Source organism: Ostrinia nubilalis, chromosome 14 (assembly GCF_963855985.1).
Source record: "Ostrinia nubilalis chromosome 14, ilOstNubi1.1, whole genome shotgun sequence".
Lineage (NCBI taxonomy): Eukaryota > Metazoa > Arthropoda > Insecta > Lepidoptera > Crambidae > Ostrinia > Ostrinia nubilalis.
The window spans coordinates 749,187-775,425 of record NC_087101.1 but is presented as its reverse complement, the minus strand read 5'-3'; the positions used below and the strand labels follow the sequence as shown (position 1 = coordinate 775,425).

The 26,239-nt window shown below is 44.3% G+C and overlaps 1 protein-coding gene across 1 annotated transcript in view; it reads left to right on the top strand.

Moving 5' to 3' along the window:
• LOC135077957 (eukaryotic translation initiation factor 5) overlaps positions 1–26,239 on the top strand; it is a 47,567-nt gene that overhangs the window by 16,290 nt on the left and 5,038 nt on the right. The window contains exons 3-11 of the mRNA XM_063972497.1: positions 11,627–11,789; positions 12,442–12,559; positions 14,200–14,433; positions 15,102–15,219; positions 19,775–19,961; positions 21,079–21,180; positions 22,726–22,855; positions 23,457–23,616; positions 24,820–25,027. Of these exons, the coding sequence (XP_063828567.1) occupies positions 14,277–14,433; positions 15,102–15,219; positions 19,775–19,961; positions 21,079–21,180; positions 22,726–22,855; positions 23,457–23,616; positions 24,820–25,027 (1,062 nt within the window). The 5' untranslated portion in view covers positions 11,627–11,789; positions 12,442–12,559; positions 14,200–14,276. The remainder of the gene's footprint in view (positions 1–11,626; positions 11,790–12,441; positions 12,560–14,199; positions 14,434–15,101; positions 15,220–19,774; positions 19,962–21,078; positions 21,181–22,725; positions 22,856–23,456; positions 23,617–24,819; positions 25,028–26,239) is intronic.

The window sequence follows — 26,239 nt, the reverse complement described above, 5'->3', positions numbered from 1 at the left end:
GTTCTGTCAGGCGGCCTTAGCGCCTAGTGGGGTTGTCACTCGATATTTCTGTATCGTCATTACGCGTATTCAGAGCGTGCTAAACGGTTCTTCGATACGGCCGACATTGGCCCCGTTATCGCAGGGCGCGATTGTTACTCCGGCGCTATGGCTGCTGATAACAAAGCGCTGGGCGTACCTAGATCACGGGATATCATCAATACGAACCCGTGTCTACGTAATATGTAACGACATCTTCACCCTTTCAACCTTTTACTTTGCTGTCCCTCCAATGTCATTAAGCTTCGTCCTCATTGCTCATCATTTAGCCATTGTCACACCTGAACACTCAGTTGAGTACCCAAACCCCGGGATAGAAGCCTCGTTAATAATTACTAACCATGTCTGCGGATTATGGTTCTACATAAAGATGTAGATAAAGATGTAGATGCGGATAAAGATCCGCCACCGATATTACTCGATCGATCTGTCTTCGACCAAGTTTTATATTAAAGTTCACATTTTGAATGTCTATCTTGTAATTTTGGATGTTCAATCGTGGTGTAGGTAATCACACTTTTAATTTGTTTGACGCTCTTCGTCTAATCTATACCTGATACAAATTTTTTTATGAGACAAAGGCTGGTTCGATATACAATTATGTATAATGTATTTGTCCAATTAGTCGGCTGCCTCTTGCCACGTCTTGCGCTTCACACGCGCGGGTTCATAAATTAAGCTAATTATAATAAAAAATGCAATAAAATATTGTTCCTCGTCTTTAACTGCCTCCTTGTTAAATATTATATTATGATATGCGTGTCATTATAATTGGTGCTAATGCATCATTATCGCTTGAGCCAAGAGCCAAGCGGGTTAGCACACTCGTTGTGAGCCGACGTTACGATAAAATTAAATATTCCTAGTTATTTCTTTAATTGAATGCTGTTGATATCATATTTCCTTGCAATAAACATTTCAAATAAAATCGATCGTTTATGAACTCGTCACCTGATATCGCGATTCTTCCACACACCCGAATCGTGTCCTTCCGTCTATTCCAGTCCGTTTATTTATTGTTCTTGACTATATTTTCACATTTCTATTCGAATAATGGTTTCGTCCATAAAATATGTATAGAAATTCGCTGTCCTTTATTCGCGCTCCTATTGTTATAACCGCAAAATACATACAATACAGAAGGACAGTTCATGTTTCCAGAGTCGACTAAAGTTTCTTTTTTCGTTACAACAATGGTGAATCCCTAATTTATGGTAGAAGTGGATCTATTGTTTCAATTTTGATACTTTATTGTTCTCCGTTACGACTACTTCTAATATTGTTCTAAATGTTTATCAAGGGAAAAATAATTTCCTTCGTTCAATAATACTCAATTCGCTAACTACATTATTCATTCATAGATTTTAAAATTATTCATGTCATTTTCTCGTGCTCTATTTTGGTGTTTCTCCCGAGTTTGTCAAGTAAACGAAAAACTTTTCCATAACCTGTCTACCGAAATAATGAGTCATGGTATTTTAATTCGCATTGCAAATGATATAGCCCTGCACCTTGCCAGATTGTTTACGTCAGTTGTTTAGTGGGTAGTTAGAATATTTCAGCATGATTTTTCAATTATCAGTTGGCATACTTGTGATAGTCTTGTATCATCACCATCTATCTAATAGTTTTTACAGTACGATAACTGTATTTTTACAACATCATAAAATGTTCTAAACTTTGCTTTTATCACCATTTTCTCTGTGTTGAACTTAAGTTTTACGATTCTTGATTAGGTATCACCAACTAAAACGCTGACTATCCTTGAGTGGTACGCATTCATATCAGAAGTGTCGCTTCTTCAAAACTGTCTGACGTCTTCCGTGACGTTTCATGAATGAAAAATGACCTGTCTTTTGAACCGAAATTTAATCTTTAGGCTTCAGAGTATTATTCAAAAGTTTTCGATAAGATACCATAACCTGTTTCACGTATACGATAAATACGGTATGAGCTATCAATACTTCAATTGTGCTAAGAGTTCTATGTGATAAAAAGAGTATTTTTAAGTGCGCGTATACGAAGAACGATGAAATCTACAACTATTACCGTCTGGTATCTCCTATGACATGTGGCCTGCGAATCCTCTCCCCTTTACCAATTGTTCTCCAAATTCTAGTTGGGTGCTAGTTCGCATTTTCAACCGACTTCAAAAAAGGAGGAGGTTCTCAATTCGACCCGTATGTTTTTTTTTTTTTTTTCTATGTTTGTTACGCGATAACTCCGCCAATTATGAACCGATTTGAACAAATCTTTTTTCGGCGTATAGGTAATACCTCAAGGGTGGTCCCATTTAAATTTAATAATAGAAAAAACAACCCCCAAGGGTGGAAAATTGGGGATGAACTTTTTTATACGCAATATCTCCGCCGATTATAAATCAATTTGAACGATTATTTTTTTGTTGAATAGGTATTATCAAAAGGGTGGTTTCATGCGAATTTGAAGAAAATATTTCACCCCCAAGGGTGGAAAATTGGGGATGAACTTTTTTATACGCAATATTTTTAATTTTTAGTTTTTTTTTGTGTTCACGCATTTGAAGTCGGTTTTATTTTTTTTTAAAAGTTATGTATATTGTTTATATTTCGTTAGATTTATCAGCCCATTTCTGCTACGTCGCTCCGCGCAAAATCCGCTTGTAATGCATCATCATTTCCAGCTCACACCCACAAATATCCCTGCATGACGCTGGTAATCCTGCGGGTTGCGCCTAATTGTGGTTAATGTATTGTGATCCATCACAGAGTTTGTTCCATTAATGTTTTATACCATTTCTCCTTCAACATGGAAATAACGATGGATAAATGGTACATTTTTACAATTACAAATTGACTCGATGGATCTTTTTCCTTTGTTAGCGATATTATCAATAAATAACCAAAAACTATTTCAAAACTCAATAACAGACACGTATTATGTGCGATTTGATACAAAATAGGTCAAACGAGTGATCTCGTTAAAAAGCGATTTACTAACCGACAAATTGTATACTAAGTGGAGATGTATTGAATTCGCTCAGCGAATCTTGTAGACCGCGACCGAGTGGTGCAAGTGCGGAGATGAATGCGGTTTGTGTGAGCAGCTACTCTTAAGTTTTATCTTTACTTGCTATTACTACAAGTGCCATTGTGTAGTAATCCATAGTTATCTCAGTCCAGATCATACCTACTTCACGAATTTACATATCGTTATTATCACACACCACCTGTGCAGCACGAATTTCGTTATCGTTATCAATCACCATGAATCGAAATCCTCACAATTTTCATTTACCCTCTCATTTCATTCTGTCTGAGCTACCACTCCTCGCTACTTGTTCTAACTGGTTTGAAATATTCGTTATATCTTTTGAAAGAATTCAGTCCTAAAATGCCGTTAGCTCTTGTAAATCCCATCCCCATTCCACAGCTCAATCCAATACATTTGCCTACGGCTGAGCAGCGAAGGGTGAAATTATCTCAACCTTGTTGTAGATTGAGTCCAACCGGGAATTGGGATAAGGTACCTTACCTTAATTGACCTTTAATAGTAGGGTAGTTGACTTGACACCGCTAGTGAATTGGCATACATTTTACGAGCTGTCAAAACGCGATTGTTTTGGGTTAAAAAGAAGTGAATTCAAGTTGTGTTTTGGTATTATTGGCTAACAGGGTCAGTTCACTACCTAATCTGTCTCTCTATAATTTCCCAGGGTAAAGGATAATAAAATAAAAGTCTAAGAGTAGGCGCACACCGTTGATTTTTCGTCGGCCGATAGTTTAGTCGGGCAGTTGATCAGTATGGGCATGTATGGGAGTGCGTACACTACGCCGATTCGATTTGGCCGATTCTTCATACAATTTAAAATCGGGCACAACTATCGGCCAACTAAAAATCAACGGTGTGCGCCTTCTCTTACAAGGCAGGGCTTTGTTTGAAATGTGACCTGTATAATATTCGTTTCTGACTTATGTCCCATTTGATTAGACCCAGCAATCAGACTTTAGCCACCTTACCCCAGAAACTTCATTCAAGGCCAGAATCTCATCCGTTAATCCATTGTATTAGACACGGTTGGGCAGCGGAGGGTGAAATCCTCGTCTTTGATAAGCCGGCTGGACACTCGCTGGGGAATTGGTTAACTAACCCACACTGGCTAATTAGCTCTTTGTTTCCTAAATTAAGCTCATTGCGGTTGACTCTTCATCCATCTTAATTATTACGATTGAGGAGATCAATGACACGATATAGCGTCGAATAAATACAGTCCTGCCTACCAGCATATTATCTCGATATTCTCATCCAATGACTGCACAGTCCAAACACTGTGGACTGCCAGGCTTCTTGAGTTCTTCGGTTCAGAGCTTGGGGGCTTAAACGGTTCTAAGACAGAATAATTATGGGCGGCTCATGGAATGTATCACTTACTTAGGTCTTCTATCAGATAGTCTCATTTCGGATTTAATGGAATCTTTAAAGAGATCTCAATCATCGACCATTCCGAACAACTAATCACGTGAAGGGCGGTCTTAAGTATTAAAAACCTTGCTATTCAGAAAACGTAAATTATGAATACTGTCATCAGCTACGAAATTTATCGTACATCCCAAAGCGTAAATGCTAAGGCCTTAGTCGGTAAACAAGTGAACTTATCTACAGTCAATGCTCCCCTGTTACTAACGGACTAGATTAGTCGAGGTTCCAATTCAGAACGCGAATAAATATGATATTTTATCCGAGCTTACTTCAGAATAGGTATTCTGTGCTTTGGGGCAATGACCCAGCCCTCCGCCGATTACATAGATTGATATCGAAAAGCGGCTAGTTAGAGTTCAGTATAATATGTGAAAGGGGTCTTACCTTGGTTACGAGATATACGATACGTCATACTGCGCACATAATGTATGTGCTATGCTATCAGCTATACTAGAGTTAAATAGTGTCGTTTCGTCAGTCAATTTGTTTCGCCATTGGTCTACCAAACGTTACTTTGTTGTTCTCGTAGTACAAAGAACCTCTAGGAATACAATAATATGCATTCTGTGTAACTCCAAGAACTGCACGTAGGATTTTCTCATGCCCTTGATAACTTCCTAGAAAGATGCGCGCGCTCAATCACGCGTGCTGCGAGAACTATTATCTTCGGGTAATTAGGACGACGTAGATAATTATATGCAGCAGAGCATGTTTGACGCAACCAGTGTTCCTGATTTATGTTTCTGTTGTCCGACTCTCCTATACTAATTCTACATGATCTGTACGAAAAAATTCTACCTATAAAAGCGCGCAACATTTAATGTTAAGTTTACCCATTTCTATGCCATTGTTTTTTTCCATGCAAACAGTGGCTATATTATTATGTGTGTGTGGTCAACCAAAGCGTTTATCAGATGACACATGAGCGGCCGTGATCGGAAGCCGACGTGGATGTTTGCTTCTGTAATCGATACCGCTGTGGCGTACATATTTGTTTTGGGGCTTCCGTTGTCTTTCATAAATAATAGGTTGCGATTAATCGATTTATTGTCAACATTCGGCAGAAAAAGTTTCTTGTGAAACAGATGATTGCACCAAATACATACTGAAAGGAATGTGCATAGCTGAATTACGAAATTTTGCATTGAAGTACGACCGGTGGCAGTCGCAGTGTCTGGCGGATCGGGTTGCGCCCGCGCCGGTGTCGCGTTACGGCTTCGTGTCCGATGCGCATCGATACCGGACGTGGGTGTGGCGCAAGCTTTAAAGCGAGTTCAACAATGCATAGGTACATTAAAATTAACAGTTCCGTATCGTTCGTTCGTTCGTTTCAGCCAAATGACATCCACTGCTGGACAAAGGTCCTCCAAGGTTTTCCACAATGAAAGGTCCTGCGCTGCCCGCATCCAGGCTCTTCCCGCGACCTTTACCAGATCGTTGGTCCACCTAGTAAGAGGCCTGCCCACGCAACGTCTTCCAGCCCGTGGTCGTCACTCGGGAACACAGCCAGCCACTCGAGCCACAGTTCCGTATAAGACTTCCTAAATCTGGAGAATCTGGAGACTATTGACTGCAGACGGCACAGCGACGTAGCATTCTACTAACTAGGAGGACTAGATAAGTGTTATTTAGTGGGATTTGATTCGATTTCATTACGAGGTCGGACTACCGACACTTAATACCAATCATATCGAAACAGTTTTAACGAAACGTGACGTTTCAGTTAAAAAGCTTACCTACTTCTACACTAACAGCAATTTTTCTCGTCATTGAAGAGATAGCAGACAGAGTGACTAGCTAAGACTAAGAAAAACATATCCCTTTACACAGAATATACGTAGATCTCATCAACATCCCGCTCATCAACGCGCTTATCTGACGGCACCAATAATGTGCCTGACTGAATGGATGCCGCTCGATCGTCTGCCGAAGCGTCGCATGTAAATAATAACATCGCGCATTCAATGGTTCGGATTGCTGCATCGGCCGACACTTCCTGTCGCGACGGTGTTATGGTTTCAGCGCTTCGCAGAATAGCCTTGCGACGTCACATGTTTGTATTACATATTCAATATTGTAGCGCCGAATCGCAAGATTAAGATCGGGGTCCGATTTATTACTTTTTGGTTGCCATTTACAATAATTATCTATTTATCTCTTCTTTTCGGACTTAATAGTCAAAAGAACCCATAACTTGTCACGATTTCTAGAATTATTTCATGGTTCTATTAGCGCTGTAGTACACCTACTGTTTGTGTTTAAAATTCGAGACGCCAATTTTGTTTTTGGGAACTGAAGATTCTCTAAACATGTCAGTTCTCAATTGAAGTAACCCTGCGCGTATTGCCGTTTTTCAAAATGATAGTGGTGTCAAAAGGTTGCAAATTTCGCCGCACCACACTACATTAGCATAATTTATTCATTATTCAAGCACTTCTGCCCGTATATTGGCTTATCAGCAAGTTGGTGGATGAGCCAGCTAGACTGCAGTAGCCTTTGGTTCGAGTGCAAATTGTATTGAGCCGTAGAAATCTCTGGCGACTAGGAGTCGTGAGTGGGTTTTTAGCATTCCGATAGCGCGAGACGCGGTGAAAGTACGCCGCTCGCAATCACTGCTGCGGAATTATTTTTAACACTTATCAATTAGCTATATAGTTGAACTAATAAATACAGAAGGATTAAAGCACCGATTTAAACGAGCGACGATGTGAAGAGCTGCGATCGATGTTCTCAATTAACAATACTCATTCTGATGTCATGCGATAGTGTAGATAAAATATGGCCTTCCTGTTGTCATTATTTTGATCCAAAGCCAAAATTTATCAACGTAATATAATATTATTATCATTGTCATCATTTCAGTGGGTCCAGTCCTCATGTACATGTGTAAAGATAATAATTTATCTTTACACATCTCTTCATTTTCTAATGTTCAAATGTGTATTTTAAACTGAACTGCGGGAATTGCAAATAATGAAAACGTGCAGCCTGCCAGTGGTTTTAAGCTGGTATCTCTAAAATAGTGAAGCGGACATAAGGTCTGTGGGTGCGGGTGCTGGCGCATTGCGGCCGCGTAATTGGGCCCTCACAGCGCAGTGGGGCGCAGTGGGACATCTCCAAATGGGGCCAAAAAACGGGCCCAATAGTCATTTGCAATTTTTGAAAATATGACAACCGAATCCCCGTATTTCTCAACTTCATCTGAGAGTCCACATTTGATGTTCGAAGAAATGGAAAACACTGTAAGAGTAAGGATTAATGGAGACACCATGTTTTTCACCACGTAAAAATAGCAGATTTGTCATTTCCGAAGTTTGACAACGTAGAGCCCATCAAAGATGAGTTTTGGAAGGAATTCCAACTCTCATTAGAAGTCGTCGAGAAAACTTTTGGAATCAGCCAATCGTTGAATAGCCAGAAGTTTGTTTTCACATCTGAGTTTCGAGCTTGCTTTCGGAAAGTCCGATACTTTCCGAAGTAATCGTACCTAATTACGAGGATTTAGACGTATTAATGTCGGCTTCAAATTCAATCTGTGTAAGAGGGTGTGGTGTGTGTGTGGTACATGCGAGAGTGCCGCACTGCGGTTTTCTTTTCTCCCGCATTCGAGCATTAGCGTACATTTATTTTGACAAAGAACCCTGAAACGTTCGTTTCTAGTTTAAAATAGGGCGCGTTATAGCGGTGCAAAATAACTTCTGGCTTTAACGAATTCCGTTGATAGGCATCATGATTTACGAGGGTGTTACCTTGTATGCTAAAACATTTCTACCTCTATACTGGTGCGAATATTTCTATCTGATATTCACTATTAATAAATCTAAGCTGGTTTATTTTGACATCGGCACTTAGTAATTATCGACTGAGATCATTTATATGCAAAAGGATAAATATTATTTGTCAGATGATAAATTGAGCATCTGGGGCGAATTTATCCTACGATTCACTGATAGTTCCTGTGCTGTGCCTTTATAGCGGACACTTGAGATTGTGGCTCCGGGTCGTGCAATTTGTTCAGCCCGTACTTTGTTAACTGGAGTGTCTATGACTGCTATGCAGGACATAATTCTAGAGCACGTTAATATAAATAAATATATTGCATGTCTTTTGATTGTGGCTTTCAAATAACTGAAGGTAATAATGTGTTTCTAACATCCAAGAAAAGTTTAAATAGAAACGAAAATCTGTAATCATTCACAGCTTGCATCGAAAGTAATGTAAAAAGCAATAAATGCAGTTATTGCTTGATAGTTTGGAAATTGGATATAATCGCATTTCACGGCGCGGCCGATGCGATGCGATTGCAGGTTGCAGCCGTGAACTTTGCTTGCGGCTGCGTCGCTCGCTGCACCGGCGCTGCACTTGCATCGCTTCCTGTTTGTTTGCACACCCTTGTGAAATCATATGCGTAGCGACGAGCCGGTAGAACTTCGGAAAGAAATCAAAATTTTGCAAATTCAAGGTATTTTTACATTTTTATGTAGCGTGCGTGAAGCTAGACATTCTAGCTAGTGACACGTAATCATTGCTTGGAGATTTTGGTCTCGCATAATTTAAAAGCAATTAATCAATAACATGATAACATTTTGATGTAAAATTAAGCGCAATTACGCACGCTATCCGCATTCCAGCGACAGCGACCTTAAGCGCGAGAGCCGAATCTGCAATGGACAAAGTAACGCGACGATAAATTTTAACAGTGGCATTATTAGTTTGCATAACATTCGCTCGTATACGACGTATGGTGCGTTGGCCAATAGCGAGGGCGTCCTTGACGCACTCGGCCGCGGACACAGCGAGCGCTGCCGTATGCTCCACATGCTCTCTTCCGCGAAACCACGTAAATGGCAAGGAGATAGCTCGTAAGTTGTTTTGTTTACTACATACCTACCACGCAAGAAAAGGTTATTTCGATTTTTTTCCGATTTTGCCAATAATATCGGATATTATGATAGAGCGTGTGTAGGCTTTGGACCGGTGGGAAATATCGGAATGACACCACGGGATTATAGTATTGACGAGGATTCGCCGGATTACAAAGGGTCAGTCGGCAAGGGAGTTCGAGGATGTGTAATAATAATGGCTGATACATTTTCAAATGAAATATCTTTGTTAGGCGTCCGTACATCCTTTGGAGATTCGAGCTACATACTTGGTCTGTTACTAAGAATTCGATTTGTTTGGCTAATCTCGAAGAAGCTTAGCAATGTTTTCTTACTAAGAAAAAAATGGAGTACTTTCCTATTACTTTGCTGAAATCAAAGGTGGATATTTTCAATACTTCGTAGGAAAACTATAGTAGTTAGTTCGCTGACGTCACGCGTTTTTATCTGAAAGTAATTCGCAATAGTAATCGGCTCTGCAAACGTTTGTACTCGCTTATTGGCTTTGCGCGGATATTTGTGTGTATGGCAAATACGTCATACGCCGTGTATGTTTGTTTGTATTGGAATATCTGCGGTAATGTGCGTTTGCTCAGGTGCTTACAAGTTAACATTGTTTGATAAAGTTTTCAATTGTTACCTAACTTATTTTAATAAATGAGAGTTCATATAATTTCAAATCATAGTTCAGAAAGAGTACTAAAGTACGGCCAACGAGCAGCGATACAAAAGGTCGATTCGACTGTCGAACTGACAATCTATTCTGTCTCTTACCATCTTGTGTATTTGTCGTAATGTCTCGTTCTCCCGCCAAAATATGTCAAAGTCAAACCCTTAGGCTGGGTTGCACCATCTTACTTTAACTTTGACAAACGTCAAAAATCTGTCAAATTCCATACAAAAAGCACCGGTTATCGTCATAGTTACCGTTAAAGATAGGTGGTGCAACCCACCCCTACTATTCCAAATGACCATGACATTGGGTTTGTTTACATTTGGTATCGCTTCTCGTTGGCCGTACTTTAGGTATTTCTCAATATTCTACTAAAGCCATACACCATTGCTTAGCAGAAACTAATGATTTAGGCTATTAAATTATGCCTTCCAGACAAAAGGGATTATCTTTGTTGATGATAATCATAAGTATGCCAACCTTGGCACCTACCTACTTCGCACAGTATTTAATACACAGGGTATATCAGAACGTATATGGGAAAGGTTCATGGAAAGACATTTGAAGCCCGAATAAATTGTACATGACCGTAATAGACTTCATTATTAACTAACATTATGTCAATGAAACATCGTAAGCAGACTGCAATGTCTACGGTCCGTCTGCCCGAGTCGAGCCAGCTCTATTCGTTTACTCTGCGTCAACTAGATAATTGACAACATTACATCGTCTATTGCACTCCGCGCACTTGTCCAAACTAACTCAAACACGATTCCAATTGGAATTTATTTGGACTTCCACTTGTTGAAAGGTCAGTGAAGTCACAAATGTAGCAACATGTTGAAAGAACGTCATGAGGAAAATTGAGACTCATTTTGAATGCAAAACAACATCGGCAAAAAGCTTTAGGTAGCTTCTTTTAAGCAGGGAATCTTCCATGTCCAAACACGTTGACTAAATTCTTCCACATGTCTTAATAGGCAGTGACGTAATCATCATTAAGGCTGGGTTGACTCCTTGAACTCCATAAAAGAACACTGTTAATGTAATGATTAAAGTTAAGGTGGTGCAACTGAGGCAAACAATAAGTTTCTTCTATTGTATAGCGTGGGGAGTGTAGGCCAAATTCTTCATTTGACTCTGGTAAATTGGAGTTTTGCTCCTGTCTTCTTCTTCTTATTTGTTACGCTCTTGGCAGAGCGGTCGTGGTCACGTTGAGGCGTTGTACACATCGGTTGTAGAGGCGGATACAACTCTCCGCACGATCTCCCTCCATCTCTCTCTATTGGCAGACTGTCTGGTGCAGTCACATAAGCCGTCTCCCACTGCTGCTTTCACTTGGTCGGTCCAGCGCATTGGTGACCTGCCACGCGATCGGGTTCCTTCGACTTTTCCCTGGACGACCAGTCGTTCTATGGAGTTGTCATCCCGCCTCGAGACATGTCCGAAGTATTGCAGTATGCGCGATTGCGATTTGCTCCTGTAGTGGAGTCTAAATGACCTAATAATGATGAAGTAAGAAGCTATTAAGAAGGTCGAACAAGCCACTAATGGGAACCCTTTGTTGTTACAGAGACATCAGTACAGTGCGTGGAGAGTGGTCGGCGCGTGGCATCGAGGACAGCGGCCGGCTGCCGTCGAGCGTGCATGACGCTGCACACAACCACCAATACTGTTCGCAGGTCAGCCGATAGGGACACTAGATGCCTTATAGCTGCTCAGGAATCGTCACCAAGGTACCAAGGCTTAGTTGGGATTAGGCCCGGTTTCCATCAAAGCGGAGCGGAGCAGAAAAGAATTGAGTAACCAATCAGATTTCATTATTTCCACTTTAGTCTCTGCGCTGCGTCGCTGTCAAATTCGACGGCCCGACACATTTCCTATTCGCTCCTCCTTGGTGGAAACCTGGCCTCAGTGGTTGGAACACAAAAAGAGCTTAATCTTAGCTCTTACGACCAGACTTTTATTGTAAACGAATCGGGTTGTGACCTCCCAAACCAACGGGCGGTGGTTCTTTACACTTGGCGATAGCATGAAGCGGTGGACTCGCCCAAATTCCGAACTGGGGTGGCTCAATCGTTTCTTATTATTTGCAAAGAAATTGCCGCCGGGTAGCAACTCGATTGTAGTTTCCAATAAGAGGGTTACTTTGTTAAATTATCAACAGTATTATTAGAAGTAGTATTAGAAGGTGCTTTCAGTTTTAATACATAGCTTTGAACATAGTTTAATTTCTTTCAATGGTTTTCGAAAAAATACTCACGTGAACAAATCAGTACCGCGGCACAATGACCGACGGCACACGCGCGACTAACTAACAGGACGGTACTGGCTTGTCAACGCTACTGAGGCAGCGCCGTTCTGTTGCAGAGCATCAAAATTTTGCAGTAACAGGCACCGGAAGCTGCTGCCGCTGCGGCAGACGTGACTGGCGCGCCCGCGGGCCCGCCCGCATGCCGCCCCGCGCCCGCCGCGCGCTCCTCACCCCCGCGAGCTAGACAGCCTGGTCAGTGACACACACACACACACACACAAACACACACAAACACACACACACACACAAACACACACAAACAAACACAAACAAACACACACACACATACACACACACACACACACACACCCCTAGCCCCATATCTCACACCTACTATTCTCTGCTCTCAAAAAAAAAAATATTTCCCACCTCTCGTTCCCACCACTGCAACTCCTGTGTAGCCAGGATCTACAGCTTGACCGCCACAAAAACCCAACCAATGAAGGTCAAGTTTGTCCCGGGGGAAAGTTAAACTGTCATTGGACCCGCAACGAAATTAATCAGAAGAACGTAGGAGTTCGAAATTAAGGTTCGACCTCCCTCCATTGCAAAGCGGATGACAGGTGACAAACAAAGGTTTAAAACTTTTAAGAAAAGATTATGCACCACGGACAATAAATTAAATTAAGGGGGCCTATCTTATGAGCAATTAGCAACTACCTGCCAATAATATTTCTCACAAAATCGCTTAAAAGCACGGAAATTTTTCCTTGTCGCGACAAGATCGGTGTAATAAATTGCGGAAACAGATGTGTGTTGTATTGAATTAAGCATAATATCACGTTCATGTTTCCAAAGATCACACTCCCACAAGATATGATGGGCAGACTGCTCGTGACTGACATCATCAGTGGAACACTCGCTAAAAGGAGACGGAACCAGTTTGAATTCGTGAAGTTTATGTTTAAAGTTGCCATGTCCCGTGAGGAACTGCGACGAGCAATGGTCGATTTCTAACCATCGCCTAGTTAGACGTTCGCGTACATTCGGGAAGAATTTATATAAATGACGTCCTTTGACTGACGTATCCCATCTTTTTTGCCATACCCAAATGGCCTGTCCATGCTTGCCGTCGGGGGCGGCAGGTTATGTGGGGCTCGAACCCACTAAAAACCTGGGGTGTTCCGTCTGCCGCACAGTGGCGCCTTGGGCCTTCCGCGGACGTCCCGCCCAATACGGGACCCAACACGCCCCCACTTAACGGGGGGCCGACAGGATTAGCCGGGACCACGAGGCTAATCCCGTCCGATGGTGGTGGTAGCCTGTGCAATGCAAGAGGAGGCGCCCCCGCGTCTCCAACCTGCTGGCTACCAACACATAAACACCTCTACCCCCATATCCCCACACCCATTACTCTCTGTTGTCACAGCAGGTGGGAAGATGACAATGATCAAACTACTACAATGTTTTATGCATAAGTAGTTGCCGAGACACGTCACCATGTTTGTCTTTCATCATATTTCTCTTTTTAGATTTTTCTAACATTCTACTAATAAGAGATAAGACAGCACTCCATAACATATTCAAGATCTGCTTTTAGCTCATCATCTCCCTAGTAGATCTAAAGGTCTAAGCCCTTCCTGCTTGTAATACTGTTCGGCTAAAAGTATTTGAATTTTCTTATTTATTATTTTTGTAGCTTGTGATAGAACAGCATTTCTAGCAAAAAATGGTAGCCGAGTGCCGAGATCTTGTAGCTAAATACATGTTTTCAGCTTATTATTACAGCAATTGGAGCCGTTTCTTGCAGAAATCATAAGAACTATTTATTTAAAGTCCCTATAGTATAGGCTACATTGACGTCGTCTAACCAATGTATTTTCCTCTTTCAGAATCAGTGTCAAGAAAAAGCCAAATCAACAATCATCAGTCCCCATTAAGATTAGTTAGTTATTAGTAAGCCGCAGCCATGGGTTCCGTGAACGTGAACCGCAATGTGGCGGACGCGTTCTACCGCTACAAAATGCCGCGCATCTGCGCCAAGGTGGAAGGCAAGGGCAACGGCATCAAGACCGTCATCGTCAACATGCCCGAGGTGGCCAAGGCGCTCGGCCGCCCCGCCACTTGTGAGTATACCTTTATTTACTATAGATCGTTCCATCCACGAAGACGCGCCCCACCAATTTTTGGTCGAGGGAAGCGCGAGGTGCGGGGAGTTTGATCCGAGAGTCATTATTATAGTGTGCGTGTGCACTCATGGATAAATTTAGCGTGTACCGATAACACTCAAACATTAGCGGAAGAATGGTGGGGCGCGTCTTCGTGGATGGATGTTTACTAGCTGACCCGACGAACTTCGTACTGCCGTATCGAAATATTACAGAATTTTAATGGTGAAATCGGTCCAGTATTTTCCAAGCCTATTTAGTACAGGCAATCTACTCCTCTTTATAAATATTGATGTAGATATCCAAAACGTGTAGCTTAGGCAGGCCTCCCACTAGGTCAACATCCGGTGAATGTTGTGGGAAGAACCTGGATGCGGGCAACACAGGGACCAGTCGTTGTGGTAGCAGTTCCCAGCAGTAGATGGCATTAGATAACTATTTAACTATTTTGCCATTCACCAAGCTAAATAATTTCACCAATTTACCCCCGGTTCACATTATTTCTAGTTTCTTGCTCCAACCTGATAGTATAAGAACTTTTTATTTGACCCAGTAACTTTTACTTCTTACCAATTACGTATTTCATTTTCTCTTATACGAGTAACTGATTTTGTAAATGCCTGCAGACCCGACGAAGTACTTCGGCTGCGAGCTGGGCGCGCAGACGCAGTTCGACTTCAAGAACGAACGGTTCATCGTCAACGGCAGCCACGACTCCGCCAAGCTGCAGGACCTGCTTGACGGGTGAGTTGGCATTTCACCTTTATCAAATCAATTCCTGTGAAAGCCCGGTCTCCGAGCACGTAGAATTTTGTCCAATGACCCCAATATAATTATGCGCGAGCGATAAGGATGGGTAGCTTGGGGTCATTGAACAAAATTCTACATGCTCGGCGACCAGACTATAGAATTACACCTACAGAGAAAGCTACTTTTTTGCATATCCGATTTTTAATAAGGAACAATTTAACTTGATTGTATAGCCTTAAGCAGCCTCTTGAGGTAGACTGAGGCTGCTGTCCATCTCAAGTAGATACTACGAGGCAAGAGACAGAGGTTGGAGGCATGGTGCTTATCAATCGTTCACCACTAAACCAAAAGGGCGATGGCACTAGACGTGCGTATCCCGTCTGCACTGAACACACAAGTCACACTGAAGTGCCTTTAAGCGCGCGTAAGAACCGACAAAATCTGGCTCGGGTCACGACGACGGTATTTGGCTCGCAGCGAGTCGTGCCTCAGCTTGAGGCAGCGTCTCCATTTGAGCAGGCGCGGGTTGATGCCGTTCGACCCGAGGCTGCCTCTAGTGGAGATCTGGCTTATTCAATTCAATTCAATTTATTTATTTAAAGATAACAATGATCCACATGGTTAGTAAATGTGCCTTATACAACTATGTTAGTAATTAATTATTTATTTATTATAACAAATACCACTCCTTATCCAACCCGTTCGGTAAGAAGTAGCCGAAGGAAATGCCGGATAATGGGAGAATCGTACCTCTCCGCCACTGTCTTCAGGATACTGTTGGGGCTCGCCCGTATCCTACTGAGCAATGAGGCAGTCTTCTTGCGTAGGACAGCAAAGAAGCCGCCAGTATGCGACTGAGCAAACATTTCCGAAGCACTGCAGAAGCGAGGCAAGCCCAACAGCACCCTGAACCCGTTGTTATATTGAAAGAAAGAAAGAAAGAAAGAAAATATTTTATTTGGTCCAACATATTAAATTATTACAGTAAACAGTTTACATATTGGACCCGAAGGTCGCTAAGAGATTTCTGCGATAACGTGGTCCACAGGTTTCCCGCTTTAAACAGAGTGATCTTGACATGGTCAATGGTCATCTTATGATATGTCAAATAATTTGATACTGTAACCACAGAATAATAATAAGTACTACCACAGAATATTAATAAGTACTACGTACAGAAGTTTAACTTCGCGAAGGTATTTAAAAAAATGTATGCTCAATGTCATTAACAATATGGTGTAATTTAGCCTGTCTCAAGAGTCAAGCACCATTTTGTTGACAAACGTCAGTGATCGGCACTGCGCCGAAGCTATAGGGCTGACTTCGGTAAAATGATGTGACGTGAGGTGCCAAACTGCGGAAAATGGCGGAGGAAATACATGATTTATAGCCTGACCAGGAACATAAAAACCCTGGCATAGAGGCGCGTCAATTGCATTTGATAGTGCAACACTGAGTACAGTCGTACCTGTGTTAAATGAGGATCTGAGCCCCGATTACGGTAACTTTTAACGTCTACAGTCCAGACGCGTTTCTGATTCTGCAATACGATTGGTACTGTTGTAGAAAATGCAATAAAACTAGTATCTACGTTAATCTTTAAGACATAAAAAAGATATATCTTTTTGAATTATCCAAATCGGACCATTACTTACGAAGATATTAAGTAATAAACATAGGCCGTTTTTGCCGCTAAAAGTCAACGTACGCAGGGCCGCGTGACGTCACTATATCCGAATCGAGCGCAGCCGGCATACTGCGTGGATAGAAAATATTTTTTTCCAGCTAAACTATCAGTTTTAGAAAAAAACTTTTAATAACATTTATTCATCAAAATAAAGTAACCTATGGACCAGTAATTTTTAAAAATAAAAATTGTGAAAAATAAGTATCGCTATGTCCAAAAACCACATTTTTATAGGATTCGATGGAATGTGGAGACGCGGTTGGGGTGAGTGTAACTTTATGATTGTTTGTATTGAACATAATAATACATAATATGAGTGCCAATACCCAGTTTCTGGCCTAGAGGGGGGGGGGGATAAGTCATACCCAGCTTAAAGCCTGGGGGGAGGGGCAAGCCTTACCCAGCTTCTTGCCTTGGTAAGAGAGGGGGAGAGGCAAGTCATACCCAGTTTCTGGCCTGGGGGGGGGGTTAGTCATACCCAGCTTCTGGCCGAGGGGCCTAGCTTATGCTTATGGGGCTTATGGACTGGGGGGAGGGGCTAGCCTTACCCAGCTTCTGGCCTGCGGGAAGAGGGGGGGGGGGGGGTCAAGTCATAACCAGTTTCTGGTTCTGGCCTAGGGGGGGGGGGGGGTAAGTCATACCCAGCTTTTGGCCTAGGGGGAGGGGCAAGCCTTACCCAGCTTCTGGCCTGGGGGGAGGGGGAGGGGTCAAGTCATAGCTACCCGGTTTCTGGCCTGAGGGGGGGGGGGGGGTAAATCACACCCGACTTCTGGCCCGCCCATGGGAACGGCGAATAGATAGGTAGGTTTAACTCAGAAAAACTAAATAACAGGTAGGTGTATTGCGTGTACATCGAAATGATCTTCATAGCAATGTCTTGTAGCCTAGGCAGAGTGTATCTGCCTCAGCTATACTTATTGTTAGAAGTTAATACTTATACATTTTTATACTTTACTTGGACGAAGATATGACTCAACAACACTTATGAACACTTTATTTGCATAAATCGCCAAATATACCACCGCGGAGACCCTAATCGCGTCTCCGCGTTCCATTGAATCGTATGAGCGTATGGATTTTTTGCGATATTTTTCACAATTTCTATTTAAAAAAAAAAAACCTATCGATAGCTTACTTTATTCTGATGAATAAATGTCATAACAAGTTTTTCTCTAAAACTGATAGTATGGCTAGAAAAAAATATTTTCTATCCACGCAGTACGCCGGCAGCGTTCGGATCGGATATAATGACGTCATTGGTCCCGCGCCGGGCGGTCAGTGAACTTTTTTAGTAATTTGGCCATAACTTTGTCAATTTTTGTCGTAGAACAAAAATTTTTGGACTGTATATATTAAGGATTTCTTAGACCTATAAATCTGCATTCACAGCTAAAAATCGAAATGATCCTCATTAATAGGCTAACTTTATGTATCAGGATTCAGGATTACGGGCTAATTTGATATTTTCATGAATTAACGAAAAAATATTATTATAGGTAACCTGGTTTAAATAAATTAAATGAAACCATCAATCGAGCTAGTAGGATTTATTTTATTATTCATCAATAATCAAATTCAGAACTTGAATATTCAACTGCAATGTCTGCTCATGAACGCTTTAAACTCGGTACTTCTTTCCCAATTCCATAAAATTCAACACTTAGAAAGTGACAAAAAACTTTAAAATAGGTAGTTGAACAAACCACAGCTAATTTTCATAGTGGACTGTACTATACGATAAACATGTCAGTCAATTTGACACCCTTGTCGGAAAAAATATTCAATGAAAATATTGTCCGAACCCTTAGTATTTCTCTTCGACAAATACTTTAACTCATTGTGAACCACTTTTCTTTCACGGCTATGAAAAGATTTTAGCAATTTAATTCACAAAATCAATTGCGCACATTTAAAATAAAGTTTGTTTACACTTTGACAGCAATAGACTGACATGCAAGGTGACATGACAATGAAGTTTTCAGTTACTGTTGCCATTAAAAGAAATTAGTACCATTAGTTTTCCGCAACATGGCGAGGGTTTTTATGTTCCTGGTCAGGCTATAGCATGATTATTATGAATAATATTAACTACTTATTTACCTCTCAGTGTCTTGAGGCAACTTAAAAAAGTACATTCTGTGTTTTTATTATTATTTAGGCAGTTAAATACTGCACAGTATTTAGTACACCATTTTCTTTATTTTCTTCCATCATACACAAGAATACGCGTGCGTGAGTCAATGTTCGCTCGTATGTGAGGCCTTGTCGAATAGTGTCCTGTAGGTGGGCCATCGTGCGTGTTTTGTTTTCGATGTAAACTCGCGGAGATGAACAGGCCTGGTACTACGTACAGAAGTTTTACTTCGCGAAGGTATTTAAAAAAATGTATGCTCAATGTCATTAACAATATGGTGTAATTTAGCTTGTCTCAAGAATCAAGATTTTGTTGACAAACGTCAGTGATCGGCACTGCACCGAAGCTATAGGGCTGACTTCGGTAAAATGATGTGACGTGAGGTGCCAAACTGCGGAAAATAGCGGAGGAAATACATGATTTAGCATGAATTTCATGAATAATATTAACCACTTATTTACCTCTCAGTGTCTTGAGGCAACTTAAAAAAGTACATTCTGTGTTTTTATTATTATTCAGGCAGTTAAATACTGCACAGTATTTAGTACACCATTTTCTTTATTTTCTTCCATCACACACAAGAATACGCGTGCGTGAGTCAATGTTCGCTCGTATGTGAGGCCTTGTCGAATAGTATCCTGTAGGTGGGGCATCGTGCGTGTTTTGTGGTCGATGTAAACTCGCGGAGATGAACAGGCCTGCTGTAACGACAACGTGTGACGTTGCAGATTCATCCGCAAGTTCGTGCTGTGCCCCGAGTGCGACAACCCTGAGACGGAGCTGATCGTGTCGACGAAGCGCAACACCATTTCGCAGGGCTGCAAGGCGTGCGGCTACCACGGCCAGCTCGACTTCAACCACAAGCTCAACACCTTCATCCTCAAGAACCCGCCCGCCAACGACCCCGCTGTGCAGGTGAGATAGCGGCAACAGGCTATTTCACTTATCTCCATTGACCTTATTTTGACTTTTGAATTTAGTTGGCTACCACGGCCAGCTCGACTTCAACCACAAGCTCAACACCTTCATCCTCAAGAACCCGCCCGCCAACGACCCCGCTGTGCAGGTGAGATAGCGGCAACAGGCTATTTCACTTATCTCCATTGACCTTATTTTGACTTTTGAATTTAGTTGGCTACCACGGCCAGCTCGACTTCAACCACAAGCTCAACACCTTCATCCTCAAGAACCCGCCCGCCAACGACCCCGCTGTGCAGGTGAGATAGCGGCAACAGGCTATTTCACTTATCTCCATTGACCTTATTTTGACTTTTGAATTTAGTTGGCTACCACGGCCAGCTCGACTTCAACCACAAGCTCAACACCTTCATCCTCAAGAACCCACCCGCCAACGACCCTGCTGTGCAGGTGAGATAGCGGCAACAGGCTATTTCACTTATCTCCATTGACCTTATTTTGACTTTTGAATTTAGTTGGCTACCACGGCCAGCTCGACTTCAACCACAAGCTCAACACCTTCATCCTCAAGAACCCACCCGCCAACGACCCTGCTGTGCAGGTGAGATAGCGGCAACAGGCTATTTCACTTATCTCCATTGACCTTATTTTGACTTTTGAATTTAGTTTCCACATCCCCATTCAGTGCTATAGTTGTGGCACGACTGTGAATGAAAAATACGATTTGCGCTCACACACGCTCGCCACTGGCGAGTGATAGAACCTTAGGCTTCGGTTGTGCTAATCTGGTGTGCAATTAAGATAGTCTTTCTATTGCTTCAAGACTAGATGACGCCACTGTCTTAGCTACTGTCAAACCAGTGTGATTGGATTTTACTCTACAGTGGCACCAATCTAGCGAGTGCAAATGCGTATTCTTTCTACCGCTTCAGCGCTCACTAGTGGCTGCTATTGTCTTAAGCCACTAGCTAGTCACAGGACCTTACTTTCGTTTCGTAATTTGTTCCGAAAGATAATCCGTTCCTACTAGGGCACGACTAGGCGATTATCAGAAAGTGCTACAATCAATATCTCAATTTAAAAGCAGAGCACTAAAGTAGTTTTTCTCCCGCAGGGTTCATCGCTGACGGAGGGCAACCGCGGCAAGCGCTCCAAGCGCTCGGGCCCCGGCGCCGGCGCCAACGGCAACCACGAGGAGGGCCAGGAGCCCGCCAACGTCAGTACACAAACCTAGACTTAAAGCCGCGTTTTCACTAAGAGAGATTTGTCCCGCGACTCTGTCGCCCGACACGAAATTCACGTGTCCCGCGCGATGTCGCCCGACGTCCCTTGCGACATCTTTGTGTCCCTCGACAGTCGCCCGACAGCCTTTGAGTAGTGAGGACGCGTGTCGCTTTGTGTCGCTCCTCGGGCGACATACTGTTCACTACTGGCTAGTGTGAACAAGTCATGTCGAGGGACAAAGTTGCAGAGACAAACTACGTGAATGTCGGACGACTTATCTCCGCGACATGTCCCCTAGTGAAAACGTGGCTTTATCACTAACGCTTCAACCACACCAACGCGTGCAGATCGCCATTGCCGTCGCGATCAAAGGCCAATGACAGGTCGCGAGACCCATGACAGTTCACGCGATCTGTCATTTCCCTATGATCGCGCTGTTATGCAAATACCTATCACAGGCATCAGTCTCACACAAACAACTTGTGCTTAATAACTTGCGTCATTGTAATGTTTGTGATGAGAAAATAAAGACTATTTATAAAGACTTATCGCGCCGGCGATGGCGATCTGCACGCGTTGGTGTGGTTGAAGCATAACTAAAGACTGTGTGGTTTTATGCATACTAATTTAAGCCTATGTGCTTCTCTGATGTTAAGATTACCATTTATCATGGTAAAGTTTTTTTTTTTAAATGTGGGAATGTGAGATTTGCCACTAAAGAAAGTTAAGATAGAATTGCTTTCCTCCAAGCGAGTGTCTTATTAACTTATGTATAGGATGTAGTATAGTAAGCTTGTATCAGCGCCATCTGTTGAGTGATGCCTAAAGCCTGGTCCGTGAGCACGTAGAATTTTGTCCAATGACCCCAAGCTACCCATCCTTATCGCTTGCGTGCTCACGGACCAGGCTTTACAAATAGTTTGTAGTGACGTGTCAATAAGTTTCGCTTATATCTATCTAGCTTTATCGCTCATCTGAGTTTTCTACTAAGAGTGACGAATGGAAATAGTTATAACATTAGGGCGATGCACCCTCTACAAGGGGCGTAGTGTTAGTTTTTTTCATACGCATTCGATATCGATTGCGTAAAAAAGTGACATTAAATGTATGACTTAAGTCTTGATCACACGTACCGACCAAACGGGCGAGACAGTGCTCTCGGCCGAGTACTCACGAGTGTATAAACATTGAACACCGAGCGCTTGAGTATGTGACTCGCTCATCCAACTGTCTCGACCGAGTAAACATTTTACTGTCTCGCTCGTTTACTCGGTACGTGTGATCAAGGCTTTAGGCTGGGTTGCACCATCTTACTTTAATTTTGACAAACGTCAAAAATCTATCAAACTCCATACAAAAAACACCGGTTATCGTCAAAGTTAGATGGTGCAACTCAGCCTTATTGTACACTGCCCCAGCGGAAACTTTCAAGAACTTAAATCTTTATATATTTTTTTAACGCAGTCGATATCGAATGCGTGTGACGTAAACTCCTACGCCCCCAGAACGTAAACTTATGTATTTATGTTATTTTGAGCAGGAGGGCGAGACGGGCGCGGCGCCGGCGCCGGCGCCGCACCGCAGCAAGAAGGCGGCGGCGGCCGACGACGACGACGACAACTGGACCGTCGACGTCAGCGAGGCCGCCGTGCGAGCGCGCATGCAAGGTAACCAGCGCTTTACTTAGCATACAATAGACACTTAGGCTGGTTTTACTGTCACGCGGGCCGTCAGTGTGGATCAGCGACCGCCAATCTGTATGAACTTCTAGGGAGCGAGCGGTTACTGTGGAACGCATTACTCTAAAACGCTCCCTAGAAGTTTATACAGATCGGCTGTGTGGAGCGGATTCGCGTGACACTAAAATCAGTCTTACAAGGCAGATACGTACTATCCTAGACTGCATTTAACTTATCACCAAGTGCGATTGCGGTCAAATACCTGCTTTGTTACGCATAAAAAAGTCTTCATTGTAGAGGGACGGCTCTCTTATTTATTAGAGGTAAATGAAGGTTTGCCAGATGAATTGGGGATGGGTTTGCATATTTCTTCCTTAGACGCGTTTTACGACATCGCATCTACGAGAGAATGGGCTGGGTGGTCCTACTCCACTCTGCCATAAACATACGGCTAGTTTCGGAATTTTTCGAGCTTATCACTAAAACGGAGCGGAGCTCTGATCCGGTATTACTGAAGCTGAGCGGTAACGAGAGCGGTATACGTTGTATCGTCTCCGTTTTTTGACACATCAATAATTTTTTTTTGCAGACCTGACGGAGGGCGCCAAGAGCATGACGGTGTCGGAGGACAGCGAGAAGAACGAGAAGCAACGCATGGACCTGTTCTACGCCTTCCTCAAGGCGCGCGCCGCCGCCGCCGACCTCGACGGGCCGCGCGCCGCCGGCGACGTGCTGCACGAGGCCGAGCGGTCAGTAGCCGAGGGCTAAAGCCTGCTCCGTGAGCACGTAGAATCCCGTCCAATGACCCCAAGCTGCCCATCCTTGTCGCTCGCACGTAATTATGTTGCTGTCGTGCTCGCACACTCACTGCGGGCGCGCGTCGCACAGTCGCGACAGCAATGTATACGGAGAGCGGCTTTTTAACGCGTGCGTGGACGACTAGAGTGCGCGTGCAAAGCGAACGTGCTGCACGAGGCCGAGCGGTCAGTATCAGTACACTACCACGCCACTAGACCCAGAGACTGACTTTGTATAACGCTTGCGTAGACGCAGACGACGTCAAAATTGCTCGTACGCAGCGAACGAGCTTCACGAAGCAAAAGTAGGCAGAGCAACATCACTAAAGCCCGGTCTCTGTCACCAGTCACCTTTTCCTTTTTGTCTACCTAGGACCTAGACGAACATAATGACGGCTGTTGTTTTAGTGTTCAGCAGTTGGCGCCACTATGAAGTAAGGTCACTGTCACTTGCTAAAGCCTGGTCCGTGAGCACGTAGAATCCCGTCCAATGACCCCGAGCTACCCATCCTTATCGCTCGCGCGTAATTATATTGCTGTCGCGACTGTGCGACGCGCGCCCGCAGTGAGTGTGCGAGCGCGACAGCAACATAATTACGTGCGAGCGACAAGGATGGGCAGCTTGGGGTCATTAGACGGGATTCTACGTGCTCCCGGACCAGACTATAGTATACGGAGAGCTTTTAACGCGTGCGTAGACGCTGATAGTGATGGACGCCTAGAGTGCGCGTGCGAAGCGAATGAGCTTTCCGAAGCCGAGCGGTCAGTGCCATGTCAATAGTACACGTAGCCCTTCTTTGGCAGTCGGGTGAAAAGGAGTGGCATATAAATAGATCTGCTTTTATTTAACGCACTCGTGGACGCTCCCCAATCGGCGTTACTAGAGTAAGTAGAGTAAGAAGGCTGTCATTTGCTAGTGGCAAAGACAGTGGCCAACCGGTAAGTGCTGAAGCGGTAGGAGGACTATCGCATTTGCACTCACCTTACCAGGATGACGCCACTGTAGGACAGGCTCATATCAATGCCAATGGTGCCAGCCGTTAAGTAGAAAAACGATAGCCCTCATTATGGTACTATCTGTAATTACGTTCATCTAGTTAGACAAAAAGAAAAAGTTGACTTGCATTTCATCTAAAACTGTTTATCGATCCACAGCTTGGAGGTGAAGTCCAAGGCGCCGCTGGTGATCTTCGAGATCCTGGTGCGGCCCAACTCCATCGCCACGGACCTGAAGAAGCATCGCGCGCTCCTGCTGCGCTTCACGCGCGCCGACACCCGCGCACAGCGCGCCGCACTGCACGCGCTCACGGCGCTGTGCGACCACCATCCGACACTACTGCCCAAGGTGCCCGCCGTGCTCAAGGTACGACGGAGTAACGCAGAGTGGAGGTTCTATACAAGTGGAGCTAGCTATAGGTCGACTCTATGCGCTTCACGCGCGCCGACACCCGCGCACAGCGCGCCGCACTGCACGCGCTCACGGCGCTGTGCGACCACCATCCGACACTGCTGCCCAAGGTGCCCGCCGTGCTCAAGGTACGACGGAGTAACGCAGAGTGGAGGTTCTATACAAGTGGAGCTAGCTATAGGTCGACTCTATGCGCTTCACGCGCGCCGACACCCGCGCACAGCGCGCCGCACTGCACGCGCTCACGGCGCTGTGCGACCACCATCCGACACTACTGCCCAAGGTGCCCGCCGTGCTCAAGGTACGACGGAGTAACGCAGAGTGGAGGTTCTATACAAGTGGAGCTAGCTATAGGTCGACTCTATGCGCTTCACGCGCGCCGACACCCGCGCACAGCGCGCCGCACTGCACGCGCTCACGGCGCTGTGCGACCACCATCCGACACTGCTGCCCAAGGTGCCCGCCGTGCTCAAGGTACGACGGAGTAACGCAGAGTGGAGGTTCTATACAAGTGGAGCTAGCTATAGGTCGACTCTATGCGCTTCACGCGCGCCGACACCCGCGCACAGCGCGCCGCACTGCACGCGCTCACGGCGCTGTGCGACCACCATCCGACACTACTGCCCAAGGTGCCCGCCGTGCTCAAGGTACGACGGAGTAACGCAGAGTGGAGGTTCTATACAAGTGGAGCTAGCTATAGGTCGACTCTATGCGCTTCACGCGCGCCGACACCCGCGCACAGCGCGCCGCACTGCACGCGCTCACGGCGCTGTGCGACCACCATCCGACACTGCTGCCCAAGGTGCCCGCCGTGCTCAAGGTACGACGGAGTAACGCAGAGTGGAGGTTCTATACAAGTGGAGCTAGCTATAGGTCGACTCTATGCGCTTCACGCGCGCCGACACCCGCGCACAGCGCGCCGCACTGCACGCGCTCACGGCGCTGTGCGACCACCATCCGACACTGCTGCCCAAGGTGCCCGCCGTGCTCAAGGTACGACGGAGTAACGCAGAGTGGAGGTTCTATACAAGTGGAGCTAGCTATAGGTCGACTCTATGCGCTTCACGCGCGCCGACACCCGCGCACAGCGCGCCGCACTGCACGCGCTCACGGCGCTGTGCGACCACCATCCGACACTGCTGCCCAAGGTGCCCGCCGTGCTCAAGG